This window comes from Vicugna pacos, chromosome 28 (assembly GCF_048564905.1).
Source record: "Vicugna pacos chromosome 28, VicPac4, whole genome shotgun sequence".
NCBI classification, from domain to species: Eukaryota; Metazoa; Chordata; class Mammalia; order Artiodactyla; family Camelidae; genus Vicugna; species Vicugna pacos.
Window position 1 is genome coordinate 12,446,821 of NC_133014.1, and position 26,666 is coordinate 12,473,486.

Below are 26,666 nucleotides of genomic sequence, written 5' to 3' on the forward strand. Positions count from 1 at the left end.
GGAAAGGGGCCTTTACTTGGGCCCAAAGAGCCTGCATGTGGGTTCCCAGTTCCACTGCAAGACTTGGAGTCAAAGGGGCAAGGCTCGGGGAAGGCGGGTGCAGCCCTGGGCATTTCGGCAGCTTCTCTTCAGCCTGTCTTCCTTCAAAATCCAAGTAGAAAGTTGCACCCCTGCCACTGCCAAGGCTCTCATCCTCTCCCTATTTCAGCCTCAGACCGGGCTGCCTCCCTCCTGAGTGCTTAGGACAACGTTCCTCAACATTTTAAACTCATGCCTGCATTTAATTAACATTAAAACTCGAATCTTTGCCTTGATATGGTCTAAAGTTTCTAAGTCAATAATGTAACTAAAATGTAAATTTGGACAGCCTTTCTTAAGGCACCCTACTTCTATATTCTTTAGTATTAAACCTGCTTTCCTAACAGGGTCTGGATAAAAGCAGTCTCCAAGTCTTATATGAGCTGTCCCACCAGTTTTAAAGTGACCTGGATGAATTCAGTGCAGAATAGCAGATAATTTAACATAAAAGGGAAATAAAAAGGATTACATCTCAGGCAAATCACTCTTCATCAGGTCCAGTGGTCACCACCTCCCTGAACCAAGGCTAAGCTCCCCTGGGTTCCTTCCTGTTGACGCGCAGGGGCCCTGAGGTTGGGGAATCTTAAAACTGACAATCTAGGGGAAACCATGAAGCACCAGTACTTAGGTTTCCAAGGATGTATGACTGGGTCCTGGCCAGAGGATGGCCAACAGAGATGGGGACAGGCACGTACGTTCCACCCAGCAGCCCACAGAACGGCAGTCCCAGCAGGTTAAGGATGCAGCTGCTTACCTGAGAACTCACGGGATGCCTGCGTAAACCTGGGAGTCAGATGAGAGCGAAGCAGCCTGTGCTAGGAGCCCCGCGGAACGCCCGCACACCTCACAAGCTCCTGTTTGCTTCCAGGACCGCCCGAGAGCCACAGGGGTACGAGGCTCCAGACCAGCTGCATTATCAGCGATACGCAATCAGGTCACAGAGACACTGCAATCCTTCTGTCCTCACAAGCCCTCATTCAGATCACTAAGTGCCAGCACACCCGAAGAAGGTGCCAGCACACATAGAGATGAAACATTCCCGTGCGAGCCCCACACCTAGTGGAAGACCAGCAAGACTTACATAAAAATGAAAACATGCAGACCTTAATTACAACATTTATTTATAGTCTTTGCTTTCCCAGCTCTGCAGACTAAACTGCCACTGTTGTCTGATCAGCTCTAAGATGCACAATTTTTCACAACTAACCATCCCTGAAGTTAGGATACCACCGACCCCACTACTGACGTGAGCGGATAAACGCCGCAGGTGCGCGGAGCTGAAGGAACGAGCAGCGACGTCCCTCACAGCGGGGGCCCAGGGGGGTGACTCGCGCTTCAGGGGCGGTTTGGTTTAAAAAGAAAGGTTCAATTCTTTTTAAGTCAGTCTGCATTATCAGCGATAATGCTGGATGAGTGATGACCCGTGTTCTGCTTTCCTGACATTAGGGTTAAACGTTAACATCTATTTGCCTTCACTGCTGTCACTGTCGCTGTCACTGCTGCCGTCACTGCCGCTGTCGCTGGTCAACGCAGGCTGGTCTCCCAAGACTTCCCTGTAAGAAAAGTAACAGAGGGTTACATTGCGGCTCGGGCAGGGACCTTGCAGCTGCCCTGGACCAACAGAGGAAGAGGTTCCGGAAGGCACCTCTGAGCCTCCCTGACCTGCGTGACAGATGACAGACACCACATCCATGCACTCTGACTTTCTGCAAACCAGGAAGGAAAGTCGGGGCAGAAAGCTACAGGCGACTGGGCAGACTGACAAAGGGTCCGCCCCATTTTATGAGCCTTTTTTCTGGGCAACGATACAGGACCCACTCACTTTTGTTCCTGGCTGAGTGTGAGCTCGGCCTTTACTCTCTGGGTGAGGTCTTCACAAATAGGTAAGCTGAAGGCGCCTGCCAGCTTCACGACCTCCATGGCCTGCTCGGGGCTGTGGGACGCTGTGGCACTGTCCATGAACTCATTCAGCAACTCGTTCCTGCAAAGAAAGGCCAATGGCAACATTCCCCAACCAAACCCGTCAAAGATCTTATGCGAGATTTAGTACTTTATGAACTTCACACACTCCTAAGCAGCAGCTCTGCAGACAGCCACTTGAAGTCTGACTTTAAAGGGCCAAAGAGAGAATGCTCGGCGGTTCAGTAAGCCTTCACTGAGGATCCAACGGACCCCAGTGCTGTGGTCACCACGCACAGACGGAAACACAGCACTTGCCTCAGGACGCCCTCAATGGGGGGCCTGTCAGAGAAGTGCCCGACGGCCACGGCCGAGGTCTGTGAGACAACTCCGCCCCCCCACCCCGCACCCGTAAGGGTTAAACCCACGCAGAGAACCAAGGATGTGCCAGGCAGGCCTGTTTGCTTGAACTTACCTAGGGATCTTATTATGTTTCCTGAAAAGGCCCAGCATTTTCCTGTTCGGGATGAGACAGGAAGATTATGACTATTAACAGAACAGAAGGCACCTGAACGACCACAGCTGTGCTCCCGGGTGGAGATGGCGTGTCCTCCCCAAGCAGGGGGGAAGCTCCCAGTGACACCCGTCTGGGAGCTCCGCTGGCTCCCAGCCCCGTCTTTACATCAAAGTTGCCCCCAGTGCTTCAACTCCCTCCTCCCAAACCCCAGGTATGGACAAGTTTCACGGGCAAATCTGATCTGTTGACAGAGTGGCTGAGAACCGCTGGGCTGTACCCTGCAGCAGAGAATCACTCAGTCCCCCGGGGAGAGAGTGTCCCACGTGGGCAGTGGGCAGCTATGCTCTCTTCTCTCACAACCCAGCATGAACGTGTGCCCTAATGGGACGTACGAGGAGCAGGCTCAGATTCAGGCACCGGTCTCGTGTAGGTGCTCGCCCCCCTCCTGCCACACGCAGGACAGAGGAGAAACACGTACACTCAGCTCCCATCATCAGCTGAGGTCCGTACCCCTGCGCCAATCATCACAGCCTGACTCGTGACAAGTGTGTGGCACCCTGCGAAGTGTCAGCAAATGCAAGCAGCAGGTGCTGCTGTCACCAGGTGTGCAGCAGGCTGTGTGTACGATTCACCACCAGGTAAGACCAGCTGAGGCAGCAAAGCCTTCACCAGCTCTTCCTGGAAAGAGCGAACAGCCACATTCTGGACTGACAATCAAATTAAGGTCCTTTCTAATGCCGAACAAGCAAGGCGCAACCACCCACCCCCGCCACACCCACTGACTCTTAGAACACACGTTTATACTCCAAACAAAATACAGCGGAACCACCCAGCTGTGACTACCCCTACAAAGTGTTCTTTCTTCTTTTGCTGACTTCTCTACTTCTGGAAAAGTGAACACACATAAGGTGTCCATTCACAAACACTAAACATTAGTGTAGCAATGGAATGCGGAGGAAAACACAGAACAAGAATACAGTGGCACAAACCAGAGCCGGGCTCGAGCCAAGGCCAGGCTCAGGGAACACTGGCCAATGCCAGTTTCTGGACGTCCCGTACGCAGCCCACGTTTTAAGCTGGGAGGTAGGCGGGAGCATCCACAAATGAAGTACCTGAATAAACCAAATGCCCAAAACATTTTCAAACTGAAGATTCTTCGATCACTCTGTTATACCTAAGTGATCAGAGAATTGACTTGCCCACAAATATAGAAAACAAAAACGGAAAGAGAACGAGCCCACTGAACAGCATCCTCTCTCACATACACTGTAAACAATGGTTCTTCTCCCAAAAGTCTGCTTTTTAGTTGCCATTTGGAAGTTCCCATAAAAAACTCATGAGGTAGAAAATTCATCTGTCTCCTTATAAACTACACATCATACGGCCAAACTAGAAAAGCTCTACTGACCAGGGTCAATGTTCTCTGCGATCCAAACACAAAAGCCCCGAACTCGCACACGTGGTATCTGCTGGACTCACCAGGCCTCCTGGGTTCTCCCGGCCCTTAGAAGCAGGACAGCGATACAGTTCAGGCAGTTGACCGGCCACTCGAGAGCGGTCTGTCTGGCATCCTGGATTTCGTAAGTCGACTTGATATCTGCAGCACAGTCAGCAAACGCCACCTGCAGCTGAGAGGTTCTAAGACTCAGCAGAATTGTCTAACTGGTTTTATGAGAATTTAAGTTCAGGAGACCCCACAGGACCGTTACAATTGGAGCAATGCGTTTTCCCATTGGAACACATCATATGTACAGCACATGCTAATACAATACTTTAAAAACAAGTTTTAAAAGGCACCCTACCCGGGGGTAATAAACTTCATTAGCCACATTTTTCAAACCCAACTATTGGTTTTCTTTTTAGGTAGTTTTTTTTTTTAAAGGCAAGCTGCTATTGATTGTCAGCACAGAGAGAAGCCATTTTCAATGCTGCTGGCTTTGGGCTAGAGGAATGACAGTGATTTTAGAAATGGTATTCGAATGGTTAGGTATGTTCAGACGTGTAAGTCAAATTTCGGCTTAGATGGCAGAATCTGCCACAGTGAAATTACCCTCAGCAGGCCCTCAGTGCTAGAAGATGCACTGGTTAGTATGCGTCTAACAATGACAACAAAACCTGAGTGTGAACACAGCCTTACCTCTGGTGGATGACGATCCCTTGCCATGAGCATCAGAATCTCTTCTTTCAGCTCATTTCGAAAAGTGTGACCATATTCTTTACTATCTTGAAAAAAAAAAAAAAGAGCAGTGGTCACTGGCACGTGGAACAGACCCTCCGTGGCTGACCTCTGTCACTCGTATTGTTGGTAGGTGAAAGTAAGTTGCTGACATTACATACTCTGGGATCCCAAAAAACCGGCAGCATGATTCATGGTAGAAAAGGACAAAAAGGCAGTGAAAGCCAGTGCCAGTAACCTGCTCCGGGACAAGCGTTCACACAACACACGCAGCGCACTCAAGCAGCCCTCAGCTCCACTCGCGTGACACTGTCTTAAAGCACGTGGGAACACGGCCATCAGAGCAGCCCTGTGACGGAGGAGGGCCGGGCTACCGTCTGTCTCATGGCAATTTGAGGCAGACAGAAACTGACTTTACGATCACAGTCATTTAGTGGACGAGAGACAGCATCCTCTGCAGCCAACTTCCACACGCGAGACACACACACAAACCCACAGTCACAGCTGTTTTCTGGAAACCTGAGCGTCACTGGTGAGCAGCCGAGCCACAGCAATGCGACATGGCACAGAGGGACAGACGGCTCGGGCTGTGGGTGAGAGTTCAGGTCTGCCAAGCAACGAACACTGAAGGCACACAACAAGTGCCGGACACCCAGCCCTTTCTTGTAAGGAAGGAATTAATTTAGGTCATTTTCAGTACATTCTTATTCACGCAATCCAATACGCAACAAGGGGCCCTGAAGTAGACCTCAACTAAGTAGTTTAGTTAAAATGGCAGTTTTCTTCCTTAACGATGTTAACGTGCTTGTGAATTAAAACACAGGACAGTAAGGTGAGGTGGGTCTGGACAGATAAGCTGAAACTGACCTTTCCAAATCTGAGGGATCACCTCCAGCCGGTTGGCCACATCTAATGCTTGGAGAAGGTCTATCAGTGTTTGGGAATGGGGAAAGAAGACCTGACCAAGAGAAACACGAGAACGTTTTTCAAGTGTTAATCGGCCACGACACCCACAAGCACGTCCACGATGATAAACGGGGAGTAACGAGTCATCTTACTGAAGGGATCAGGTCTTTATACCACTTCAAGGTGACATCAATTTGTTCCATTAGACAAAGCAAGTTAAAAAACTTGGAACTGCAATGGAGAAAAAGTACAGTCAGTCTAAAAGCCCTGCCTAACAACAGGGAAATAATTAAACTACAGCACAGGTATGATGCATGTTACATAGAATTTAACCACGATTTAAAAGCAACAATTTCACGTTGTGCGGGCCAGTGCTTGACCCAGGAGGTGCTAACTGTGCTTTCTGGACTTCCCAGTTAATACCTTCTTATCGTCACTGGTCACTGATGCTGTCACCTCAATACACACTCAGCTTGTATTTTAGAGAGTGAAATGTCACATTCATTTTAAAAGCATTCCGTGGGGAAGGGTACAGCTCTGTGGTAGAGCGCATGCCTAGCGTGCGTGAGGTCCTGGGTTCAGCCCCCAGTACCTCCATTAAAAATTAAATAAACCCAATCAGCTCCTCCCACCCCCTCCACCAAAAGCATTCAATGTGAAGCAAGGATGTGGACACAAAGAAGAGAATGATCACACATCTATCAAAGGCTGCCTCCTCAAGTTCCTGTTTTTATCTGCCTAAAAGGAAACCCTTTTAAGGGGTCTCTTTGGGCCCTGGTATCTTGTCTTCAAAAGCAAAAGAGGCTGTGACGAAATCTTTAGGGACCCACCCTGTTAAGACTCAAAAAACGTAAAATAGGAAGGTGCACAGGGGAAAAATAAGCGAGTTTAAAGCATTACAAACGACAGACCCCAGACACCTCAGTCGGGAAAATCAGCGTTACCACTGCGTGAATCTCCAAGTGTTCAGTTAGCTTAAGTCACAGACACGCTGCCTAAAACCAGAGGCGAAACAGGAGGGCCACGAGCAGAGCTGACTCCTGGCTGCACACGGATGCTTCATTAATGTAAAAGAATACATTTCCAACACACTTACTAATAGAAGTTACGCCGATGATCGGATCCAATGAATTTCCGGTTGTCTCCGGTGTTTAAAAGGTCATGTACTTGGTAAGCAAGCTCCAGATCTCTGAGAGATGAGCACTGAAAATTTACAAACAGTAAAGAAGCACACTGTGCCATCCTCATCGGCCAAACAGTGGCTCATCACATTAAGAAAAAAGCAGTTACCTATGCAAATATATATGCTGATTCAACACACTGGTTGACAGCACATCAGTTACAATTGGGGGAAAAAAATCAAATCACTAATTTCTGTGAAATCCAAAACAAAATTACCTTGATCTAGTAGTTACACTCTGTATTTAGTAATTATATGAAAGCACATGGTCACATGCATGAGACAGACTGCTCATGCCAGCATCACTGTAGTGGCAAAACAAAAAAAACAAACAAAACCCAAACCCACGACGTCAGTCCAAAACTCATCCACGGGAGATTTAAGACCTAAGACTTCCCACCTATGAAATACTGCACTGCTGCCAACAAACCAAATACTACGGAACCGTGTCTGAATACCCAGAGAGAAAACCTGGAAGGACACAGGCCAAAGTGCAGAGCGATTATCCGCAAGGAAGAGGACATGCTAATTCATTCTGAAGCTGCTTGAAAACTTCTTCCACAACTAGCATGACAAAATGAAAAACCAAAAATAAAAACCACCATCTTCAATTTAAAAAGTTACCAATAGGCAAATATGAAATATTACGAAACCTTATCTGAAAGAAGGTATGAAGAAAGACCAGCTATACCATAAACACAGGGCAGAAATGTGACTCTGCAGGCATTTTAGAGGAATAACAAAATCAGCACTGAAGTCACAAACAGAAGAGCAAGGAAGCAGCAGAATCAGGAAGCCCCCCGCCCCCTGATGGATTTAGGAAATAGATAAAAGAGAAAAGGACAACTAAACAAGAAATTGTACTCACCACCCTCATGGCCGACTGAAAGAACATATCTGAAAGTCAGAGTTTACAAGGGCCTTGGTTACTATGGATAGAACACGTTTTCAAGTCAGTAACATTAAGAAAAATTCTGGCAACAAAACTGCCCACATGTAAAATAAACCTAAAGGAATAAAAACTCGAGGAGAAGCGGCATACAGCAGGCGCACAGACATTTCTGCTTTCTCAGAATAATCACCCACAAGACGACTAAGCTAAATGCAACCCTGTCCTCATCACAAGGCTCTCCCCAGCCCGGCAGACAGGAAACCGGGCGGTCCCACCCAAGCAGTTTCTGTACGCACCGTCATCCGGGTCCTCTGGAGAAAATCTCTTCCCTGCTAGCTGGTCCATGATGTCATAGATTATGAGGGACGATCCTCTTGCAGGGCTTTCTGCAGCACAAGAAGGCAACGGGGCTTTATCGTGAGGGCACTTCCTACACAACCACCAGGTGCACAGAACGAGTCCTGCGGCCACACTTCTCCTGGCCCTGCAGCCTGGGGCCCGGAGCTGGCTGGGCACATCCTTGCTAGAGGCACAAGTGCAACTCTTCCTAAGATCCGGGACAGCTGTGGGCCTCTGTGCGCTCCCGGCAGACTCTGCCTCTCCTTCTCAGGATCTCACAAGGCCGACTTTCACTGAAGCGCGAGGCAGACAGACACCCTCATTGAGCCTGCATACACGCTCAGAAAACAAACATGCTTTTGCTAAAAAACATTTGTGTTCCTTTTAAGTATAATCAGGATGAGAACCAAGAAAAACTGCAGAAGAAAAGCGGGCAGTCCTTAAAACCCACACAGACTGAGTACTGACAGGCCAGAAAACGCACCCACGACATTTCCAGTCAAACATTTCGCATTGTTTATCCACGTTCCCTCCCTCACCTGACGTGTGCAGGCGACAAGTACTTTAATGACAGCACAGAGGTACCTGTGAAGTTCCTCAAGCACATTTCCACTTGTCAGAACACCTAATTATTCTATTGGTTAATCTATTTTATGTGTCTTCTTTTTCATTATTTTAGGCTTCCCCCTTGGGGTAAACTCCTAGAAATGATTATTTCAGGCAGCCAATTTACGTGACTAAGACAAACCAACAGCCCTCCCTGCCGTGGTCGTGGCTGCCCCTGGGGACGCACAAGCACCACTGACTTGCCACCAAGGAACCAGACACCCGTGATGGGGCAAACAGATCAGGCTTTGGGCTCTGAAATACTAGTTTCAGCACGACACCAAGGTTGAAATTTTAGAAGATAAAATTACCATGGAAACTAGTTTACCTACTTCCAAGATAAAGTCAGTTGACTGCCCCTACCCCCACCCACAAAGATAAAAAAAACCTCCCTAGGGTGAGAGTATAGATTTTGTAAAACTAGCCCTCCAAAGTAGATGATGAAGGTTTTCTGTTATTTTCATATATAAAGCCTATCACAGGAGGACTAGAATTGTCATTTCTTAACCCAGGGGTCCTTTCTCGGTTTGGGGCAAATGGGTAAGAACCAATAGACTGGGAGCGGCACCTGTGCCTCCCCAGCTCAGGACAAGACACTGTGCCTAATCCATCTGCTCACTACCCCTGATGGCATTACTCAGGTAAGGCATCCAGTCCCTCTCAACATAGCTGACACTGTGCCTAATTCATTTGCTCACTAACCCTGATGGCATTACTCAAGTAAGGTATCCAGTCCCTTTCGACATAGCTGGTAAGTGGCAGAGGTGAAATTTCAACTCAGGTGTGCCTTGCTCCAAAGCCCATTCAACAGAGCACAGCTGACCTAAAACTAGGTGGTAAACGGAGCCTCAAAGTTCTCCCATGAGGCTTCAAAATAAGGTTAAGGTTACCGTGGAGCAGCACCATCCAACAGCTGCCTGCAAAGATGAAAATGTTCTGTATCTGCATCACGGAATACAGTAGCCAGCAGCCACAAGTGGCTACTGAGCACTGATGTGATGAATTTTAAATTTTATGTAATAGCCACGTGTGTCTAAGTGGCTACTGTACAGGGCAGCACAACTCTGGAGAGCAACAGAAGTCCAAACTCAAGTTCCTTCTGACCTCAACTGTCCACCATCACTGTTAGTACATTAATGACCTCCCTCCCCTCCAACTCAAGTTTTACATCACAAACAAGATTACTACCCTCCAGAAGAACTTTTTGCTCAGGTTTCAGACAATGTGATTTTTGTGAACCGTTTGGTCTTAATTCATATGCAGTGAGGTTAGTCTAATCTCTACATAAATGAATGTAACATAATGACGTACATACCATGTTGATAAAACAGCTGAATAATATAGTGATACGTGGCAAGCGAGGGCTCTTATATTACCAGGTAGATAAAAACAAAAAAAAAGACAAAGAAAAAAAAATTAAGTCAAACACAGCTATACAAAATACAGCTACTGAGGCACACTGAACCAAACACATGCTAATGCTGGTACTGAGGTCAAAGATGCACTTCTGCCCCTCTGAACACATTTTCCAGCTCCCATGATTAATGTAAAGGTAGAAAGGTGTCATATAGATTGAATTACTCTTACAAAGTCCAGACACCTATTATCAAAACATTGCAGCTACTGTACAGTACTATGATCCTTCACTTAATACTAAGGCACATGGAAGTGAACTGATGCCCAAAACCACCTTCAATAAGTTACTGAAAAACATACAACGCACTAGCACATAACTGGGTTCAAAACCAGAACTATGCTAAAAAATGTCACGAGATTTAAAACTAGCCAACTCTAGCGAATAACTCTCCTCAGAATCGAGAGAGGCATAAAACAAGTACCTAAAATACTAAAAGAATGTAACTTGTTGTACACAACACGAAAATAAAGGCGCTCCCCCCATAACAAATGCGTGCAATTAAAGTGTGCTGAATGGTGGAAAGGAAATTTCCAACTTGTTACGTAAACAGCACAAGAGTTTACAGCCCGTCTTTTTGCTTGTCTGGCCCTGAACCCGCTGGTCAGCGCTGCCTCAGTCTTCGGTGAGGGACACTAGGACACACCCCCACCTATTCCGATGGCGTTCATTTCCCGTAAGGTCTGTAAGGCTGGCACCTTCCCAAATGCATAAAACCTTCGGAGACACTTCAGAATAGTATTAAAAGTCTGTAGATTGGGTTTCACATTCTGTGCAGCCATTTGTTTCAGCAGGTCCTAGTTGAATCAAAAGCAGAAAGTATCTTTTATGCCCGGGTAGGTAATTTGCCCAATAAACTAATAAAACATACTAAAAAAGAATTTGGCTGTCCGCCTACGTCTAAAGCAGGTTAATAAATATATCCCCGATTTACAAGTTCTCTAGTAATAGCAGGACGGCAACTGCCCCTTAGCGACGCCCCCCATCAGTCAGCCCATGTGACCAAGGCGTCCGACTGTCTTCAGCTGCCTAGTGCGTCTGAGACGGAAGCAGAAGAACAGGTGAATGGGCTCTCTTCTTTTCCACACGAGCAGCGTGGTATAGTACGGCATAGTGTGGTCTCTATTCCTGTTATTTCAACCGGGTGATTTCAGTTTTTTAAATCTTACCTCATAAATTTTTTCAATATATCTTATTTTAATGAAAAAACACTTATGAGAAATAAGTGAATAAAGCGACTCGGGTCTTCCCAGATTCTAGCTGTACGACTAGGTGAGATGCAGCTACAGCTACTTAAACAGGGCAGCAGGAAGGGCATGGACAGGTACCGCCAGCTGAGTGCCCGGCATAGCAACTGCCAGGAAGATGCTCAGTGAATGCTGCCTCCATCCCATGTATTCCCAGCAAAGGATGCCTATCAGAGGACAGAATAATTAACTTGTAATATTCTAATATATTACTCCTTACTATTATTTACTGCTACTCCTTACCAATATATTATTCCATTTTTCTTCAAACTTCTCATTCGCCACCAATGCTGTTGCTTCAATCAATGAATTGAAGGTGTGTACATCAGCTACAAAAGAGAACTACTTTAACAAAATTTGGGTTGAAGATTAAAGGCAAAGTGGTCGAGCACACATGTCCACAAAACTAGAAAACTACTACTTTCTCTGACTCTCTGCTCCTGCTTCAATCACCAATACCACAGGAAAAAATTAAGAATGAGCCAATGACTGAGGCAAGATCCTGAGATTTCAGATGCTGGAGAGAAGAAAAGAAAAGGGATGACAGGGGAATTCTCTAAACACACTTACCACGCAGTCTGTTGTTCAATAACTCAGTGTACAAGTTCAATGCCTGTGTAGGAGGAGCTCGGTGCTGGAAGAGGGAAAGGATGAAAATTAAGCACCATCAAATCTGTTCGTTTAAGAAATATTTACATATCTACCGTTCTCAGCTTTGAGAACACAGCAGCAAACAGACACGGTCCTGGTTCTCAAGTGCATCCTCTGTGTGGTGGTTCTCTAGCAGGGGCAGTTTTGCTTCCCAGGTGACATTCGATAATGCCGGAAGACATCTGTTAGTTGTCACAGCTAGGGGGTGGGAAGGATGACCCCTGGCATGCAGTGGCACAGGCCAGGGAGCTCCTAAACACCCTCCAAGGCCCTGGAGGGCCCCACGACAGCAAGTCACCTGGCCTCACTGCAGACTGCTCTGAGGCTGAGAAGCCCTGATTTAGGGGAAATTAAAAATAGAAATATAAAAATAAACGTTACCTTCACCATTCCTCGGATCACTGTGCAGTAGGAGTGTGCGTTTTTCTCTGGCATTAGAGCAAAGATTCTCTCAGCATTGTTGTTTGCTCTAGACACAAGAGAGCAAATGTGAACCAACGGAGAGAGGAAACACCAGGGAGAGCCACCGCAACTTATGCCCCCGGTGCTGTGCTAAGCACTTCAAGCATAAAATTCCACGTAATTCTTGCCACCCAGAGGAGAGGGAGATACGGTTATTGCCATTTTGAAAATGGGAAAAGTTGAGGCTCAAAGGCCTTAAGTTGTCCAAGGCTTTACAGGTAAGTGGCAGAACTTGGACTGACAAGGTAAGTTTCATGAAGAAGGAATTAATATACACTCAAGGTATTAAACAAAGAGCAAACTGCACAGCAGGGTATGCAGTGAAGTCTCCCCACGCTCCTTCAATCAGACAGCTCCCCAGAGGTGACCAGACAAGCGGTATCTCCGGAATCCTCTGAACTCTTCCAGCACGAGCCCGCGTCGGGACCCAGCACGCCTACTCTATCTCTTCCAGTCAATCAGCGCACTAAGTCATACAAACCATGACGCGCCGTGACTCCCCCTGTTATCAGTGTCTCAGAATCACACAGAACCAGGACTGGGCCCTTCAAACTCATGCTCTTAACCACTGTGCGGAATTATTAGCATCTACTGAAGAAATTTAATTTTATCACTTCAGAAAAGACTTCCGATATTAACAGTAGCTTTCAACCATGGACATCCCTGTGAAACACCTTTCCTCCATTCAGACACTTCTACTCAGTTAAACTCTGAAATGGCAAGTGGTACTCACATTTGTTCAGAAGTGCTGAACACAGTTTGCTGACCAGTGGTCTTAATTTAGTAGTGTGCGTAACATAATCAAAAACCTGACTCTTTCAGAATCAGAGGTGTTATTTCAAGGTCGGACTACCGATGAAACCACTAAAAGCAGCACGCCGTGAAGGTTACACGGAGTTAAATGGAAAAGAGAGAAATCAGGCGCCAATCTGGAGCGAGCTGCTGGCCGGAGGAAAAGATCTTATGAAAAGCAACTGTGACGTTTACATTATATACTGAAAACAAACTTCATTTTAGATTACAGGATCACATCTTCTTCAGGGGGTGATGGAGAACGTTCCAAGCACTGTAGGAAACCACAGTTCAAGGTTTTCAAGGTTCTAATTACGTGTAACGTACCTCCAAGTACTAGTCTTCCTCTTAGATTTCTCACTGTTTCCCACGGTGGCCTCTTCCTGAAATGAACCATCAACAGAAATAAGACAAAATATGACAATGGGATGTGTTCTCCTAGTTAGACTACTCAAAACCAGTAAGGCAAAGGAAATCTCAGAAAAGCAAAAGAAATACAGATCCAGAAGAAGGCAAATTTATTAAGAAATACTCATTTCTAAAGTGTAAATCAGATCGTTTACAGATGAAAAGTAAAGCCAGCCCTTACAACAATGACTGACAGCCTGGAGACAGAGGAGGCCAGTGCCCTGTGCGGCCCAGCCCAGAGAGGGAAGCTGGAAATCCAAACAACTCAACCTGTTGCCTCAGAGGCTACATCCACCTTGATTCACACAGAAATGTTCATTATTAGGGTGAAAGCAGAAGAAGGCAACATATCTGGGTACGGAGTACACTTAATGCCTAGGACTGACCCAACAAAAGCTACGATTTTCTACAAAAGTAAGACTAAGTCTTGTCCTTTATTTATAAACCCAGCTGTGGGGTGAGGCTGACACAGAGCGGGGCAGGTCTGGCTGGTGCTGCCCAGGTCAGCGCTGGCTGTGTAGCTGGGGCCAGAGGGGCAGGGGCCAGTCAGACGGGGAATGAAGGAGAAGACCCTGTGGAAGGCAGGGTGGGACCGCAACCCACTGCCCGTGCACGTTGTAAGACGGGCCTATACCCTGTACAGAAATAATCCGTATCGAGTGGAGAAAACTTACAAAAGACACAAACTGAAAGAAAAACACCTGTAATTCCATCACCCAGAGGGAAACACTTCGTCTCTAATATGACTTTTCCCCACGCATATTGAAGTTTTTTTTTATAAAAATGGAAGACACGTTGTCATCTAGCCTAGCTCCCCACTTTCCATCCCCAGACAGACCTACACCAGCACTCTCAACCGCCACCCACCACCACCACCAGGGTTTAATCACACACTACTGGGCATCTAGTTTGCTCTCAACACTTTGCAACTTTAAGTATAAATATCAAATTATGAAAATGCCACATATACGTCCCTGTTCACCAGATTCAAAGGTTTCTTTGGGGTCTATTTCTAGAAACGAAATCCTTGAATTGGGAGGTAAGATGTGAATCGTATCAACAGGCCGGCCCTGAGCACGACACTGCTCTTTGCCCCCAGGAGAGTGTGCTCACTCCTCTCTGCCCTAGATGTGTGAGTTTCTGAGGAGGCTGGGGCCAGGGGCTTGTTCCCCTGTCCCTTACATATCACACCGTCACTAGAAGGAACCACAAAGGCGTTATCCAAACATTTCTGGTCAAAGCTTTGCCTGCATGTGATAGGCAAGATCAAAATATTTTAAAGGAGGGAAGCAGGGTTAAAAAAATTGTTTAAGTACCTCTCCTCTCCACACCACTTTTTATGAAGGCCACACACTGTACCACACATCTCAGAACAAACCTCTTCTACTGTCACCCACGGCACAAGAACCCGCCTCACTCTGAGAAGGTACTACCACCAAAAGAAACTTTAAAAACCACTGCCAAAAGCCATTACCAACTCTTCGGATTGTTCCCGTTGTTGAAAATTATAGTTAGCTGGGGGCTCTTGGTTCCCATAGTAGCACAATAAATCCAACAGACGGTTAGTTGTTTCCAGAGATACAGTGGTTCCTGCAGGCAGGAGAAAAAGGGGGAAGAAACCTTGAAACATCCAAGAACTAAAACCCAAGAGATTAAAATTCACTTGTTCCAAGAACTGTGACCTTCTTGGCTACACGTTCAGTGTCACCCATCACTTTCTCAGTGGACGAGTGTGCACCTTCTGTCAGCTTAAGCACCTGGAGTGATGCAGACAGGGACACAACCCCTATGGGCCGTGCTGTGTGACAGTAAAGATACAAGACAAGACCAAGTCTGACCCTGTGCTCACTTATTTTATGCACTCGTATCCCCAAGACACTATCTCATGGCTCTAACTATCATCTCCTGACGGAACGCTCCGCAAATGACTGCCACTTAGTCCCCGAAGCCCAGTTCCATTTTCACAACTGCAAGCAGAACCACTCCACTTGGATCCAGGCCCTCACTGACCCACCTGTCTAGAAATACTAGCGTAAACGTCTCATTACAGTAGCCTTTTAAAAATTGTTGCTCATAACATTATGCTCCCATCTTGACACTTAATAAGAGGGAGAAAAGGGAACAGAAAGAAACATGAAATATAATTTAGTGTTTTAAAAGAAAAGTAACTACAATCTTCTGAATAAAATATATTGATAATAAAAATGCCCATCAGGAAACTTAAAAGCCCAGGAAAGAGCAGACTGGAGAGAACACCGACAGTGGAGCGGAACCTGACTGCTACGTGGCCTGAAAAACTGCTTTTAGTCCATTTCCTTTATAAAATGACGACAAGCACGCCAGCTCGTAAGGTGCTGTAGAACTGAATGCCTAGCGAAGCGTGTGACACTTGTGAGGGGCTTGATAACAAAGTTTTCTGCCTCCTCTCCTGGTATGTTGCGTCATTCCATTGCTCTGAGTTATGGGTCTGACACACTGTCTTTAGAAATGTTCACTGGATGTCTGTACGCATGTGCCTAGTCCACAGTGTGTACCTGCACCAGCAACTCATCTGCACACCCGATGCCTTAACAGGCTACACACCATGATTCTCAAAGAAAACAGTTTTCTGCAAATGTTTCTTGCTGTGTTCAAGACTGTACTGAGTGATTCGGTCCAGTTTCTATCTCTTGTACGTCTGGTTGCTTTTTATCGTTAAGTCACTGAACAGCACTCTGGATCCCATAAACAGTGCTGCTGCCTATGTCCACTCTGCTACAGGTGTATTCTCATGGGAGCTTACAAGCCATGCGACCTGGATCTATACTCCTGGAGGCTCATCCAGATCAGATCCAGAGCTGCAGGATGTGAGAGACAGAAGCTCTGAGGAACTAAGTGGCTTTTTCAAGGCCATGGTGCTGATTAGTGCTGGAACTTACCCTAGCCTCTAACCCCCCAGCTCAGTGCTCTTTCCTTTATAAATATTTCTTTCTTGTTTGCTTTATACCTTCTAAACATACTTAAGGAGTATACGAAATGTGAACACAGTACATACACACCTGAGGTTAAAAAACAGAAGCTAGGGAAGAACAGCTGTGTGACTTCTCTACCTGTGACACACAGCAAGAGGACAGCACGCTGACGAAGCTGGAACTAAACCTCACCCACAAGTTGAAAGGACATGCTAACGGGGAACCTGAAACACTACTTAACAAACTATTGAAAACACAAACACAGCCACTGGGCAGTCAGTACAGGAGCACTTACAACCTTTACTCACTACTGCCTGGCCCACGACTACCACGCACGTGACTGCGGCCCACGTCCAAGCCCACATTCCCAGGGGAGGCTTTAAACGAACTCAGTCACCTGCTTGCAAGAGCTGATCAAACATGTCCACAGAAGCTTTGACTTTCTTGAGCTTAATTCGTTCCCGCAGAGCAGCCTCACTTATATCTTCAATCTGAGGTTCAAAGTACTCAGGCATTAAGCACTAGGAAAACAAGACGGCTAAAATTAGTACAAACAGGACAAGGGGAAAAGGTAACCAAGTGGGACAAAATTTTCATCACCAACATACCAAAATGACACTTCATTGCTCCAGCTCAGGTTTCACGCACCAGACACCATTTATCATTTTAACATGAATGTCTTTGTAAGGACCATAACTTAAATCAAAAAAGCCTCTCCAGTCTCCAGAACAAGATTATTTAGCCAACTCCTAGCTTGGGGAGGAAAACTTTAAAGCACCCAAACGTAAATATTTAACCCACATCTGAAGAATCCTATTTCCAACTAAATTTCCCAACTTAAAGCTGAATTTACTATTTTCCCCTTCCTAAAACCACCCTTCCTCCTCTCCTCCCAACCGTGGTTAAAGGTGTCAGAGCACACCTGGTTTCCAAAGGCAGAGACCTTTCATCCTTGACAGGTCTCTGAACACTCAGCATTGCCAAGGTATGGCCCTTTTACCTCACTCACTAATTTACTCAAATACTGACTGAATGCCTACTACTTCCCGCCCAGCACTAAGCTGCACACTGGGGATAAGAGACAAACGTTATTCTCTACCCTCAACATGCTCACCATCTAACAGAGAGAACAAACAAGGAAATAATTATGATGCAGAGTGAAGGATAAATGACACAAGAGAGCTCAGAGGTCTGAGGGTGCTGCCGGCCACGGAGGCAGGGGATCCATGGAAGGCTTCAAGCAAAAGGGAGCTAAAGAAAGAGTCACTCCACGGCTGCCACTGTCTTAGTTCAAGACTTCAGTATTTTTATGGACACAATCCAACTTCCTAACTTGTCCCTAAGAGTTGCTGCTTGAGAAGCATAAGGGGTGTGTCTGGGTCTGCGTGTGTGTTTTGCAAAGCAGGGAGATGTGAGGGAGCGGTCTTAGATATAATGAGCCCGGAGTTACTATTCTCACTAATGAACTCAGGAGGGCAGAGCGCATGCTTCGCTCACCAGTGTGTGAGACACACTGAGCACAACATCTAACGCCCAGCAGGCACTGCACCCTCGCTCCTCATGACTACAGAACAGAGGTAGCTGGAGACACAATCTAGAGTTCAGAGCAGAGACATCTAGGCCAGGTAGGCAAGAATGCCAAGGGGAGTCTAAGGGTCGTTGAAGCAGGAAGATTTTAGACAGAAAAGAAGAGAAAGTGACCAAACATGGAACCCTAAGAAACACATCAAGGGGTAAGGAGTAGACAGAAAAGCCTCCGAGGGAAACTAAAAGGGAGCAGTCACAGAGGTAGAGATCCTAGAGGCTGCTGACATGGAAGCCAAATGGGGAAAATAAAATGAGGAGCAAATACGCACAGGAGTTAAAAAAAGAAAAAGAAAAGACAAAAGGTTAGTACGGTAAGCAAAGGTAACCATACACATTGAAACACTTTTCATCCAAATATTGCAGGGATTCAAACAGCTACTCAAATACTAGCCATAAACGTTTAATTTACATTCACATAGTGTTACTTGAAAACTGCAGTTACCTCTCCTTACCGGTATATGAGGTTCAGCTATATCCTTCTGAAAATACTTGGGGTATGAATTAATAACAAACTTTGCAGCCTTCTCCCCGGACTTCTTTGCCAATAAAAATGAATTCTATATAAAGGAAAAGATTGAGAAATAAATTGATATTTTATGTAATTTAGACTCAAGATCAAAATTACACACTCAACAAGAATTATTCTCCCATCTGAAAAAAAAAAGAATGCAGCAAGACACAGAACCCCAACTGGAAGTGAAATTACAGTTACAAAGCCACCTCTGCTACTGAGCGTGACACAATTTCAGGTCACATCTCATACTCAGCTTGAGGTTTATAAAAACAACGCATTTCAACTCAATGGATTGCTTGAGTGTGAAAAAGCCCTAAGTATTAAAAATGCAAATCAAATACCCTCTCCACAGTTAATCCTCTAAAACTTCTTGATAAAAGTAGTTAAGGATTTAGAAAATCCACCAATTTATCTACCAGAACCTATACACTTTCCAGTTAAGTTACACACGTACTCTTGTGCCCCAAATAGCACGATAAAACACAGTACTAGAAAACAGAAGAGTGACGTGAAAATACTCACAGATTCCATGGAGGATGCCGGCATAAGGTAAGGATCATCTTGAAACGCATACGGGGCAGCTGTGGTATCCTGTGGGGGAGACACAGAAGTCTTCTTGTGTGAGGTTCAGCGGGAGAGGGGTTTGGTTTTAGACGTGTTAAGATCTTTATCACACATTCAGGTGGAAAGGTTCCCCATATCCACATTACTGTCTTTTCTAAAATTTGCCTGATTATGTCACACCACTGCTTTGAATCCTTCCACGGACTTGAATAAAAATCCGAAGTCCCTAGCGCAGCATCCGTGCTTTCCTCCCGTCTCACTTCTCCACCCCGCAAATTCTCGCTCTCCCGACACGAACTACCCAGTCATCCCACACCCTTCGCCTGCGCTCACGGTGCCGCCTCTGCTAGGCATGCTCTCTCCGACCGCCGTATCCTCGCTCCTCAGCTTCCAAGCATCGAGCCAGTATCAGCTCTCCTGGAAGTCCTTCCCAGCCTGGGGTATGTACCCCCTCCTCAGGGCTCTGGAGTCTCCCTCTCTGGGAACTATGCAAGGACTGTGTCTTAACTCTACAACCAGCACGGTGCCTGGTAAGCACTGTGAGGGCAGAATATGTGGTTACCAAATGAATGAATAAATGACTGTCCCTTGGATTTTAAGGGCCCAAATTCAGACAAGTCAGACAACTGTACACATAATTCTACAACTTTTTTTTTTTTTTGACATGAAGGAACCCTGGACCATTCTCAGTGAAAAACTGAGAACAATCTCAGAGACCCATTTCTCTAGTCTACATTTCAGGTGCCTGTTCAAGGATAAGTGAGCTGAAGACCTCAGTCTTGCTCGTGTGGAGATGCAGCACTTGAAAACCCTTCCTCAGAAGCTGCCCGGGCAAACCAGTGCACGTTTCACCAACAGCCCGTAGCCTTAACATCTACAACAGAAGAATAGTCCTGAAAATCCGTGCTAAAGGCCTCAAGAAGGTTCAATACCCACATGGATACTGTGGCCAAAAAAAAGAGGACTTCATTTTAGACGTGGCTGAAATTTAAAGTACAACAATCAATCAGAGTTCCATTTCTGAGACATGTATCAGGGCTTCAGTTTATCCACCAGACTACAAACTCTATTCTTGAATTGTCAGGAGAGCAAATTATTCACAAACATATCACTGAGATAGTTGTACCAACAGAAAAACGGCACCCGCCGAGCATGCCCTCTGAGCTAGGCACTGCCCTAAACCCTTTCACACGTGCCAACTTAATTTTCAACAAAACCTCAAGGTTTGGAGCTATAATTAAATCCCCATTTTATAGGTAAGGGAACAGAATCATCAAGAGAAAAAGCAACTTTGTGATAAAGATCACAAAGCTAGCTGTCAGCTATGGAACAAAACATCTGGCTCCAGGATCCAGATCTCAATCACTGCATAAATTCCAGTGTGGTGGATGCACTATTTTCAAAACTGGTCTATTGATCACTTGCATTATAGTAACACACCCAAACTAAACCCCCAGGAACGTGCATCTCAGCAAGCTCTCCAGCGATTAAGGTTGAAGGTTACTGGCATAGCATAAAAACAATGAGCTAGGAGACAAAAGGCACGAACTAAGTCAAGCCTTTAACACCCTAACTAGCCCGGGGCCAGTCGCTTTATATGCTTCAGTTTTCTTCTCACTTTTTTTAACTGAAATGCTTTGGTTTCCTTATTTATCACATGAAGGGACTGGACTTGATGACGTTCTAGATTTACACTTGTGAATAATGAAGAGGTATGAACACTAAATGTATCATTAGGTGAGTCAGACACAAAAACCTAAAATCCCAACTTACCCGGTGTACTGTGGACGCTAGTGCCTGGAGAACGGCCACTTTGTCCCTGAGAAGAGAATCACAAGTTAACCCTCATCAGGGCTTTTCACACCCACAAAGCGAACAAGTGATTCTCCCCTCAGAACGGCCTGGCCAATGACACAGTTCAGGTCTCACGTAAAGCCAGTTCGTATCTCTCAACATCACTGGAATAGTAACAAGTTAGAAAATGAGAAAACTGTTTAGTTCTTGTGCCTAAAGGTGGTTAGTACACGTTCCCACTGTGCTCTGCCCACCTCTCTGGCCTGGTCCCTATCACCATCACCCAGGGCTGGCCATTTCCGCCCTCATCTCATAAAACCATCTGTCCTCAATCCTACTTCCTCCCTCCATCTTCCTATGCATTCTTACTGCAGCTTTCTGCAGTCCTCTAGCCTTTGCTATCTAAATTGGGTGGCTGTCGATTTAGCTATGTATGGGAACAAATCACAAACTGCCCTCGGGACTTTTGAACCAGAACCTCCAAGTTCTATGGAGAACGCTCACGTGCCTTCTTACTGAATTCCTGGATTCCCAGATGATGCCGGTATGGAACTGCTCAACTAGATAACCTTTGTAAGAACTTCAGGCCAGCCACCCACTGTGCCTACGAGAAGAGACCTTCACTGAACTACTGGAAAAGGAGGCTTCACTGGATAATTAACAAACGAAACAATTTGGTTTCAAATGTACTTTCACTTCTGTGCTAGATGTAATGCGTTTCATTTCCAAAAGAGGAATCAGAGTAAATTTAATAAACCATAAATATTATTCTAAATAAAATTTAACATAACATCCTTGAGTCATCTGAAAAAAATGGAAGGACATACAGGAAATTTTTTATTATGTCAAGACTAAATAATTCCCTGATGTGGATTTTCCAAAATCGCACTTATGTAATTTCCGCAAGAGAAAGACATTCTCCCATCTCTTGGTATCCCCTAACTAGCTCTCACCTTAGCATATTTAAGTCTTATCAAGTGAGCGTATGTTCACAACATACTGAACAAATGCCAGTGAAAAAAATGATGACGTTCCAATTACTCATTAGTTCTTTCTAAAGGTTTACGATTAAAAGCAATCTCAACCAATACATTATATTTAACAAAAAAAATAAGAACATCAGAGGTTATGACCCTCCCCCACTCCACTGTGAGCTGTTTGGTTTACATCTCTGGAACTTTTAAAGGTTACTTACACACACATACTGCCCCATAAAAAACTATATACTACCATTCTAAATATACCCTTCTGTAAGTTTGATTGTATTACCCATGTCACTACATGTAAATCTAATAAATTCATTTATATGTTACATTGTATGGTAACTGTTTATTATTATTCCCCCACTTACCCGTGGCATTTGGGCTGTTTCCACTTGCTACTATTCCCAAATTGTAAAGAACATTCTCATCTACGTCTCTTTGGGTATGTACCCAAGCGATCCCCCAGAATGGCTAACCAGTAAGGTACGCACATTTTAAAATTATGATTCCGCCAAATTTCCCTCCAAACTGTTGCTCGAATTGACTGTCCTATTGACAAATGTATCTGAGTGCCTGTTTCTTCGTATCCTCTTTTTGGAGTTTTAACACCCATTTCTTTTATGAGCCTAGTTAACTGCCTTTAACCTGCCACATTCGTGTATGAGCACTCATGGTGACTCTCTACAGTTTGCTGGAGTCCTCTATGGCACCTGTGATCTGTGAAATCACAGCCTTAAAAGATGCTTCTCTAAAATCTGGCAACAGAAACTCGTAGTCTTAATGGATTCTTCCAGGTCTAAAAGCACGAATTCCTGAGCCTGGACCAACCATTTTTTCTGCAAAGGGACAGATAACAAACATTCCAAGCACTGTGGGCCACAGAGGCCCTACAGCGACTCCTCAGCCCTGCCAGCGCAGCACAGAGGCAGCCGCAGATGCTACGTCAACACAGGAGCGAGGCTGCGTGCCAAACAATGTAACTGACACTGAAATAGGAATTTCATGTAATTTTCATATGTCCTGAAATAGTCTTATTTTGACTTTTTTCAACTATAAAAAACTGTAAAAACCATTCTTCTCTCATTGGCTATAAATAAACCTCAATTTGCTGGCCAGTGCTCTAAATCACCTAACTTTTTTCTCCTATTCTGATAGCATTTTTCACAGGCCTAACTGCATGATCTCCTCCTACCAACAGACATAGCGTGATCATGTCCGCTCTGCTATTTCCTGCACCTGTGGGTCTCCTACTTCAGGGTTCACATGAGTTACCTGCAGGAATATGCATTTTAAACAAAATTCCCAGGGAATTCTGATGCCAATAAAATAATCTGACCCATTTTAAGGTGCAGCTAAACTTCTGTATCTTCAGTAAAATTCACTTTGATTAGTGCAACACAACCACTCTTGATTATATTGTCTCGTGTAGCCTTTAGTCGTGTGTACAAAATTACAGACACACGTAGTACGAGTTTAAGATATAAAACATAAAATATGCATGTGATTCAACTAGACTGTAGGCCGTCTGAACACACCCTCATACACCCCCTCGTTTGTATTCCCTGTTAAGACTTTCCTCAGAGATGGAGGTACCCTGGGTGGGTGAAGCTCACAGACCTCAAATGCCATTCAGGAAATGCCCTGCTCATGCAGCATATTCCTGCTTTATCTTGGCTCTGACTTTCAGGCCAGGGAAGACAAAGCTGAACCTGAACATATCCATATAACAAAATACTACATAGTCATTAAAAATTAAAAGCAGAGTGTGGAGCAGTACAGCTAACAATCAACTCTGCTAAACTAAATATGTATGTATAATTTACATAGAAAGGTTATATCCCAGAAATTTAAAAATAACAGCTACTGTCAATTGAGATCTGATTATGTGACAGGCACCGTTCAAGTGCTCATTTAATCCTCTGAGGCAGGTACTATATTATCCACGTTTCACTATGACGCAGATGAAGTAATTTGCCTCTGAGCAGTATGACTGCTGGTGATTTTGTTTTCTTTTTACATGTTCATTTTATCTCAACACCCTTTTGGCAATAACCATTAATTACTTTTGTAATTTAAGAAAGCCTTTTTTTTTTTAATTAATGAACATGAGTCTTCAGGTCATACTCAAAAAGGATCCAGTTTTTTGAAGGACTTTTAAATGCATTCAATAATGTCATTACTATATGAACTTTTGTGAAGAAGTTTTAGTTCTTAACTATTCCACAAATGTTGAATAAATAAGGCAGGTTAAGGACCCAACTAGCAAAGTAAAAAAGCTAAATTTTGTAGTCCACACCATTCACTTTCTTTTATCTCATTAAAGACCATAAAGATAATACTTTAGTCTGCTCTCTCAATAATGTAAGAATGTCTTTTAAAAAAAAGAGGAATTATTCTAATAATGATGCTCATGATTAACTATTTTTATGTAAATATTAACCCAACCTTAGTTTGGAAAGTCTCTAACCTCTTAAGTAAATCTCATTCCCCACTCATTCACTATTCTCCACCTTCCTCTTCTATGATCTTTACACCCCAGAGCCCCTAAGCATTTTTCTCTTCAACGGCCCCCTCAAGAATGCTCTCGCATTGCTCTTCATGTCACTGGCTCCTTACAAAGTTCACTCAATCACTTGCTGAATGAACATCAACTGAATACTCACCAAGTTTTCTTTTTTGGAATAACCACTTCTTCAGTCCCTTAATGTGAAAAATAAAACAGTGAATCAGTTTCATAATACTACTACAACAACAAAAAAAATGGAGTATCTTCAGTATTTTTATATACCTGTTACATCAGCTCCTTCAACCTTTGGCAGAGCTGCACTTTCAGAATAGAATCTGCCAAAAAAAAAAAAAAAGTCCTATATTATATTGAAGTTTCCACTTCACTTCCATCTATGTGTGTTTGAACCAAAACTTTTTCCAATTATTATGGATCAAACTAGATAATTCATTTCAAAGTATCCTAAGAAGACATGGCCTCAACAGCAACTTCAAAGCCATTATAGAATAGATACAAGATACAGACATAATATGGCCAAAATTTTTTTGAATCAGGCAATCTCATTAAATAAAATCAGGAGAAAAAGGAAAAATTTAGTAGCAGGTGGACATTTGAGCAGCTGCTCTGAAATATAAGGGACTTTCAACTCTGGGAACCTAAAACACTGAGGTTACAAGGGACAATTTAATGGGCTCCTGATTTTACATGGATAATGCCTTGATGATAATAAAAGACTATCCTACTTAAAGGAATTATGACAAGTTATGAAACTAAGATCACGGTCTTTCATTCCACGTCCTCCAACAATCAGGAATATACCAAATATATACATCGTGATTTAAACTTGGAACTACTGGTATTATTTTTTTAACCCAAAATATACAATCACTGACCCACGACTGAGTTTTTAAATGTTCTGATCACACTAAAAAATACAGTCAACATACCACACAGGTAATGGACAGTATCTTGTGTATTTCCTTCCTAAATGGCATTGATACCATTCAGAAAATTGTCAAGAAGTGATCACACAGAAAATTACTTCCTCCACTGGTATCTGGTCTCAGGCATCATTTTAAAACAATACTTGTCCTAGGGATCTATTCTTTCAAATCATGCTGCTTCTCATGATGTGCATGTGTAGGACACGCACACCTCTCGTCTTGTGGGTGAATGCTGAGGAAGAGATGCTGCTGCTAAGGCAAAGGAAACGGGTAGAAAAACATCAACACTGGGTGCTACTGGAAAAAGGGCTGGGATTGAACAGCAGGTTTCTGCAGTACCAGGTGGAGCGTACTCTGTTCCGTGAGGAGTTGAGAGAAGGTATTGCATGTTAAAGGTATATTCTAAATTACACATCTCACTCACAATTTTTCGCATGGCTATTTACTAGCTCCAGCCTACACATAAGGAAACTTGTTTACTATCACTTTCCAAAAGAAATGGCAAACATCAAATCTAAAACTAGGTTTTAACCTTTCACAACAAATTGCTGCCACTCATACTTCCAAAGTGCCACCGTTTGTACTGGGGGGTGGGGGGGAACCACACAAATGATACATGTGAAAAACTTTAACAAGCACAGCAATCCTATTCAGATTGTGCTCAGTTCTTTTAGACTTCCCTGCTTTTATGAACACCTGGATAATTTCTTTGGCTAAACATCCCTACAACATCTATTATACACAAACTGACTTTATTTTGGGAAAACCTCATTTTCCCCATTCCTTCCGGTTTGTGAAAATGGATACGGGCAGATACAATTTTTTATTTCTTTAAAAACTTGTGGGGTTGCTAACAGCCACACTCACAAGAATGCAGGCTCCACAACATCGGAATCCTAATCTTGCCGAGAGTCAAAGCGCCGGAGAAGGGCAGCCAAGGAATAAACACTCCTCTAACAAGCGCGCTCGGAGCCCTTACTCAAGGACGCGAGTGCGCGCACGTGCATTCCGCTCCATCGTAGCTAGTTCCCTAGCTCTTGGGGGGAAAGGGGATGCATGGTACTAAATTGACCCCGAAATCTTTCTTATGGATTCTCCAACCTTCTCTTACCTGCTACTGAGGGCCCCTCCACAGGGACCTGCCTGCCGACCCGTCAGCGGTAGGCAAAGCCCGCAGCGGAGCCTCAGCCAGCGAGCCGGCGCTACGGAAGCCATCTTTGGCGTCTTCGCAGAGCATGCTGGGAAGGCACGCCCGC

The 26,666-nt window shown here is 44.6% G+C and overlaps 1 protein-coding gene and 1 non-coding gene across 2 annotated transcripts; both read right to left on the bottom strand.

Annotated features, from left to right (window-relative positions):
• Nucleotides 1–1,394: 1,394 nt before the first annotated feature.
• PTCD3 (pentatricopeptide repeat domain 3) lies at nt 1,395–26,645 on the bottom strand. Its single transcript, XM_072951523.1, has 24 exons — nt 26,522–26,645; nt 24,749–24,801; nt 24,624–24,660; nt 20,957–21,002; nt 19,142–19,210; nt 18,558–18,662; nt 16,916–17,039; nt 15,042–15,157; nt 13,487–13,542; nt 12,287–12,374; nt 11,825–11,888; nt 11,498–11,583; nt 10,660–10,804; nt 9,909–9,959; nt 7,945–8,034; nt 7,625–7,653; nt 6,673–6,779; nt 5,729–5,807; nt 5,538–5,628; nt 4,632–4,717; nt 3,974–4,122; nt 2,453–2,494; nt 1,901–2,059; nt 1,395–1,631 (listed from the first exon to the last, which is right to left on the bottom strand). The coding sequence occupies exons 1-24, from the start codon at nt 26,623–26,625 to the stop codon at nt 1,541–1,543; spliced, it is 2,067 nt and encodes a 688-aa protein (XP_072807624.1). The 5' UTR covers nt 26,626–26,645; the 3' UTR covers nt 1,395–1,540.
• Nucleotides 2,893–3,028, bottom strand: LOC116285941 (small nucleolar RNA SNORD94). The gene has a single exon (XR_004195709.1). It is a non-coding gene; the product is annotated as a small nucleolar RNA SNORD94 (small nucleolar RNA).
• Nucleotides 26,646–26,666: the final 21 nt, after the last annotated feature.

Coding starts and splice junctions, on each gene's coding strand:
- PTCD3 (XM_072951523.1), bottom strand. CDS start 26,625: ATGGCTTCCGTAGCGCCGGCTCGCTGGCTGAGGCTCCGCTGCGGGCTT. Junction 12,375..13,486: donor AGGAAGACTAGTACTTGGAG/GTACGTTACACG, acceptor TCTTGTGTCTAG/AGCAAACAACAATGCTGAGA. Junction 9,960..10,659: donor AATGAACGCCATCGGAATAG/GTGGGGGTGTGT, acceptor TGGTAATATAAG/AGCCCTCGCTTGCCACGTAT.